The 6,000-nt window shown below is 37.5% G+C and overlaps 1 protein-coding gene across 3 annotated transcripts in view; it reads left to right on the forward strand.

The window, feature by feature from the left end:
- The window catches only part of LOC108305938 (MDM2 binding protein), a 74,054-nt gene that overhangs the window by 36,670 nt on the left and 31,384 nt on the right, over positions 1-6,000 (forward strand). For 2 of the 3 annotated variants that reach the window (XM_017530709.2, XM_017530710.2), the window contains exons 12-13: positions 2,106-2,279; positions 4,411-4,518. In XM_017530709.2, the coding sequence (XP_017386198.1) occupies positions 2,106-2,279; positions 4,411-4,518 (282 nt within the window). The remainder of the gene's footprint in view (positions 1-2,105; positions 2,280-4,410; positions 4,519-6,000) is intronic. The other variant, XM_037739318.1, reaches the window with a different exon arrangement.

A 6,000-nucleotide genomic window follows, 5' to 3' on the forward strand; every position in this document is an offset into this window, starting at 1 on the left:
ATAAAATCAGTTTCTTTGGGAAGAACTTAAGGCCTTCTGTTTTAAGGTCTCTTCCCCTGGGCAAAATCTCTGAGCCACTACTTTGGTAGCTGGGGCAGCATGTAGCTTCTGGTCTATTCATTTATTTATTTATTTTGAAACAGAGTCTCGCACCAGGTTGGAATGCAGTTGTACAATCTCGGCCCACTGCAACCTTTGCCTCCAGGGTTCATGTGATTCTCCTACCTCAGCCTCCTGAGTAGCTGAGACTATAGGCGCTTGCCACCACACCTGGCTAATTTTTTATATTTTTAGTAGAGGCAGGGTTTCACCGTGTTAGCCAGGATAGTTTTGATCTCCTGACCTCATGATCTGCCCGCCTTGGCCTCCCAAAGTGCTGGGATTACAGGCGTGAGCCACCGTGCCAGGCCTGGTCTTCATATACCTCTTCCAGTATAGAAACTCTGCCCTGTGAGTGTGCTGAGATAAGGACATTTGGGTCCCTATTTTCTCAGCTTGCCTATCCTGGAGCAGAACCTCTACCTTATGAATAGGGACTAAGTGGAGAAAGGAAGCCCCTGAATTCTCACCGTATGCATCAGGAATTTAGTCTCTTCAACTCAGAATGAGGGGGTGAGACATGCTGACATCCTGCTACTTCTGTGATTGGGAGTGGAGGGAAGAGGGAGACCCATCTTCTTGGCCATAGCTGCTTTGGTTGGAGTTTCTGTCCATCTGTGTTGGGAATAGATTAGAAAGAAGCAGGTTGCAGCTGAAGTGCTGTGAACTCTTAAATAAGCCACAAACTGCTTCTTCACAACCCATTCCCAACTCAGATGGATAGAAGCTTCGGTCTATCCAACCTGCTTCTTCCCAACCCTAATCTTAGTGTATTTTCCTGAACAAATGTTTGTGCTTGTATTGCTGGGAAGTGGGTCCACAGACTCTCACCCTGCCATCCTGACAGCCCCTAAAATAAACTTAAGGGAAATAGTGACATAGGTAACTTTTTAAAGAGGCAAGCATTCACTTTGATTCCCTGATAATCAATCAATCAACCTGTAACTCTGCCTTGTATATCTTCAAGCCAAAGACACTTTGTTTTATCCTCTGTAGAGAATAAGCCTCTAATCTTCGGACAGTCATTTGCCTGAACAGAATAAGGGATCAGGAGGCCTGTTTCTCAAGTTGACTTTCAAACTATCTCCCTCTTCCAACTTCATTTTGCTTCCAGTACTCTCTGGGGTCACCATTCCAGAGCCTCTTGAGAACACTTGTATAAATTGTGTTGCTTTGGGGCTTTCTCTGCTGTTTTTCTCAGCTTCCTTAGCAGGGAAGAGATTGAAGTCTGTTACCAATTGTTCATATGCTTTTCTACTTTCAGATTTTAGTTGTTGTCTCTTCCAAATGTTAGTTCTTATATGTTTATGCTATTTTTAAAGATTTATTTATTCTCATTTAGTGGAATTTCAGGAGATAGTGAATATAAATGTTTATGTTCAACACAGCATCTTCAACAAAAAGGATTCTACTTCTATTTTTAATCTCAAAGGCTTCACAGTTTTTCTTCAGCCTTCACTATAACCCTCACTTGATTTGCTTTTAAAATATACTGGAAGCTATCTTAACTGACCTTCACATAACTGGCATGCCAGATTAATGAATGCTGTCCATTCCTTCTGTAAAATACATTATGGATGCACACTGCAAGAAGCAAAAAGCTACTCCCAAGTATAGCTGTACGCTTCAACTCCCACCAATTATGTTGTGTGTGTTTGCAGGAGTCAGTTTATTTTTCTTTAAAGAAATGGAAGCTGTAAATAGTATACATTATGGATGTGTTATTTAAGAAATATACTGTGGAACTCTAGTAAGCCAGATCAAAAGTTAAAGAGTGAGTAGTCATAGTTTTAATTTAAAAGATTTATGCTTTGTATTTGTTTGTTATGATTTTTTTCTTTAACAGCTTTCTCAATTTAGTGAACAATTACTAGCCCTGAATGTATTAACAACTTGTTTTAAAATAATATAGAAATGTCATTATAACCTGTGGACCAAATGTATGGTTCTGTTGTGTTGTGTGCTGAATTTTCATAATACTTAACAAGGTAATTGTTTTTGTTTAGTTCCAGATGTTGAAGTGAAAGGGGAGTATTCTAGCTATTATCTCTTGTTACAAGGTAATGGCAATAGAAGATGTAAAGCCACATTGATTCACTCAGCCAACCAGATCAATGGCTCATTTGCACTCAATTTAATTCATGGAAAGATGAAAACAAAGACAGAGGAAACAAAATTGAGTAAGTGTTACTTTAGATAGAAAAACATGTTTACATTTGTTTGTGTGTGTAGTTAGCATATGTGGTTTTAAGTAGAAGAAATATTAGAAATATAATCAACTTATTTTCCCCAAACTCCATTCTCTTTCATTAATTTACCTTTTATTTAAAAAGTATGTGACATATTTTTATAATTTAGTGTGCAGACAGCAAATTTCTTTTACAATATACCTAGTAAAATTTAGTATATCAGCCTTCAATTGTAAAAATGAAATTTTTATAGTGTTTTCCACTTTAAATACATATTATTTTGCTATAGTTCTCATTTTCATTTATATCATCTCAAGCCACATGTTCTATTTTATTGCCCATCCTTCCATCTTCTTCCAAGTCTTTATTGTATAGGTTATCTATCGTTGCATAGCAAACCACCCCAAATTTAGCTTAAAAATTGCAGTTTATTGTTATCTCTCATTTTCCTGTGGGTTGAATGGGCTCAGCTGGATGTTTCTATTTTGAGGTCCTACATATGGTTACAGTCACGTACAGCTAGGGCTCCAGTCGTTTGAAGATTCCACAGGGCTTGATGTCTAAGATAGCTTCTTCACACCCATGTTTGGTGCCTGGGCTAGGATGGCTAGAACAGTTGGGGGCTGATTTTCTCTCCACAGGCCCTTTACTTACAGCTAGCTTGGGCTTCCTCACAACGTCATGGTCTTAGGATAGGCAGACTTCTTTTTTTTTTTTTTTTTGAGGTGGAGAGTCGCTTTGTTGCCAGGCTGAAGTGCAATGGCATGATCTCGGCGCACTGCAACCTACGCCTCCCAGGTTCAAGCGATTCTCCTGCCTCAGCCTCCTGAGTAGCTGGGACTACAAGTGCGTGCCACCACACTCAGCTAATTTTTGCATTTTTAGTAGAGACAGTTTCACCATGTTGGCCAGAATGGTCTCAATCTCTTGACCTCATGATCGGCCCGCCTTGGCCTCCCAAAGTAGTGGGATTACAGGCGTGAGCCATCGTGCCTGGTCTAGGCTGACCTCTTATATGATTGCTAACGTAGAGCAGTTGTTCTATGAATCTGCAAGGCTTTCTATGTCCTAGCTAGAAGTCATTCAGTGTTGCGTTTACCTTACCTTATTCGTTACATAGTGTGAAGCGTGTCCAATTATCAATCTTTAGGGAGGACTACCACAGCGTGGAGAATAGGGAAGCTCATCACTATGCCAACCACCAGGAACAGGAGTCTAAATACATCTTTCTGCTTCCCCCTGGGCTACTGTTTAGGTCCACCATGTACTGGTTACCAATTTGTCCTGGTCTAGTGTGTCAGAACACACTCCCATACAAGTTATGTGAAGTGGGTTTATTACTTACAGACAGGCAGCAAGGAACAGAAGAAGCCTAGGATCTGTTGTGAGCCAGACCCCAAGGCTCAGGAAAGCTTCCCGGGGCAGATGGAGTCTTGACTGCACGTGTGCCATTTGCACCACAGCTAAGAAGTCCCAAAAGGCAGCCTGACCTGGCTTCTATATTTCAGAGGCCGTGTGACTCATTGGGCAAAGCTTTGAAGGACACCCCGATTTTAGGGGACAGAGAAAGAAAGCCCAAGCTATCCTGGGCAGTTCCTCACTATTTCAAGATAGTACATTTCCAGTACATTCTACGTTACTCTGAGTACTATGGGCATGAAGAAAGGGGAGAGAGACATAGCTAAGCCTATCGTAGGACCATGCAGCACATTTGTCTATGTTGGATTCATTGTGGAAGGGACTGCACAGAAAAAAATAACAGGAGATGTGATTCATTTAGTGGCTTTTGGGGGTATCTTTAGAGACTAGCTACCATTTCCTATCTGTGATTTCTGATTGGGTAGAAGAAATTGTGATTCAGGGAATTCTACTTTGCTATCTAAATTCCCTTAATTTAAGAATCAGGTCAGTATTTAAAATGCAAAATAATTGTGTATGCTTATTTTCTGCTGCTTAAATATTATTATTTACTTTGAAATACGTAAGATCAAGAGAGGTGAGAGATTGACTTTTATTTGTTGTTAAATCACTGCCATAACACATTTCCCACGAACTGAGTACTACTTGTTGGCAGAGGGCATCTTTAATGTTGACCTTTTTTTTTTCATTTATTATTTCTCAGGTTTTCCTTTTGACTTATTGTCACTTCCACATTTTTCTGCGGTGCAGATTATACAGAGAGAGAAACAGTTAGCTAATGTTCAAGTTTTAGCTTTGAAAGAATGCCTAAGTAAGTAACAATTTGTATATTTCATCCTACTCTAAAAATGTTGACTTGTTCAGACATAAGCTACCTTTATTTGCACACTTTTTCTCTTACAGTTTATCTTTTAGTCATGCTACTTATTTATAGAACTATTTTTGATAGTGATGATATAGAGTAGAAGAGATTTTTCACTAGATTCAGAATATTTCTATTATTTGTACATCACTGTTAACATTTGTAAAAACATTTCATCAGGCAAATTTTGTATTTCAAAATTTGTTTTTAATTGTATACCAGAAAAGATATTTAAGTTTTATTTTTCTATTTAATGTAGAACTCTTGATAAAATATTATTTTATGTATTTTTGGTAGTAGAAGTTGAATACTATGAATCGGGAAAAATACAACTCTTAGGCAAATTAATGTGTTACTTTGAGCATTGATTCTTAGAGTTTAATAATGATCGTCAGTAATAAGAACATTTCATGTACTAAGTGACATTGGCTTTATAGATTTTTCTTATTCAGAAAGGTGTTATAATTTCACATTTTTCTGCTATTACAGTTAATTTGGTTATTAGTTTTAATTTTTAATATAAATTTTAAGCATTCATTTATTACCTAATTGAACTTATTTATTGTTATGTAATTCTAAGAAATTGATTCAAATAGCATGTAGAAAAAAATATTAGAACTATATACAGCATATATTATAAAATAAGAACTATTGTCTATCATTCTTTTTTTAAAAAACATATTTAAAAATTGTGAATTTGGTAGCCTGCCTATTCAATAGAAGATAATTTTTTTTTTTTTTTGGTTCTGGTGTCTTGCATTGGAGTAGAAGATAATTTTAGAATACTTGGTCTCAATTATTCATGTAAACATTACAAACTTTTTCAGTTGTAAAAATCCAAGCTAATTGTGTAGTCTTGAGCTCCTCTATTGATTTTTTTTTAACCAAGATAATAGTGTTTGCTCAAGGAAAGTGTAATTAGAAAGGCAAATCATTTTTAATAAAGGGTGGTATGTGCTGTAACACAGACACACACACACACACACACACACATATACATACACATATTTACTGAAATACCAGTATTGTTATGGCTGTAAAATGTTTATTTCAGACATCAGCCAGCTGTATTATTCATTTTTTAACTTCGCTCTATTCCTGCCAAAAACCCATCAGGCCCAAATTTTCTTGACATAAGCCTCTTGCAGCTTTTTATGACTCAGTTCCTTCAACATCTCCACTCTCTCATCTTCACCTTTGTTCCTCACCTTTTCAAATAGAAAAACTATCAGAGTAGAAGACCAGGGACCTCTCTGAAGCTGGTACATCTCTTCTTTGTGAAAGGAGAAGACTTAACCCCAGTAGGTCCATTCCTCCTGGTTGTGTGGGAAGGGAAATATGGCAGCTATAACTAGGTTGCTGCCTAGAAGCTTGAGTGAAAAGTTCAACAGAGTTGGTGTACGAAAGCAGGAGAGGGTACAGAAATGCTAA

This window comes from Cebus imitator, unplaced genomic scaffold, assembly GCF_001604975.1.
Source record: "Cebus imitator isolate Cc_AM_T3 unplaced genomic scaffold, Cebus_imitator-1.0 Scaffold68, whole genome shotgun sequence".
Taxonomy (NCBI): domain Eukaryota; kingdom Metazoa; phylum Chordata; class Mammalia; order Primates; family Cebidae; genus Cebus; species Cebus imitator.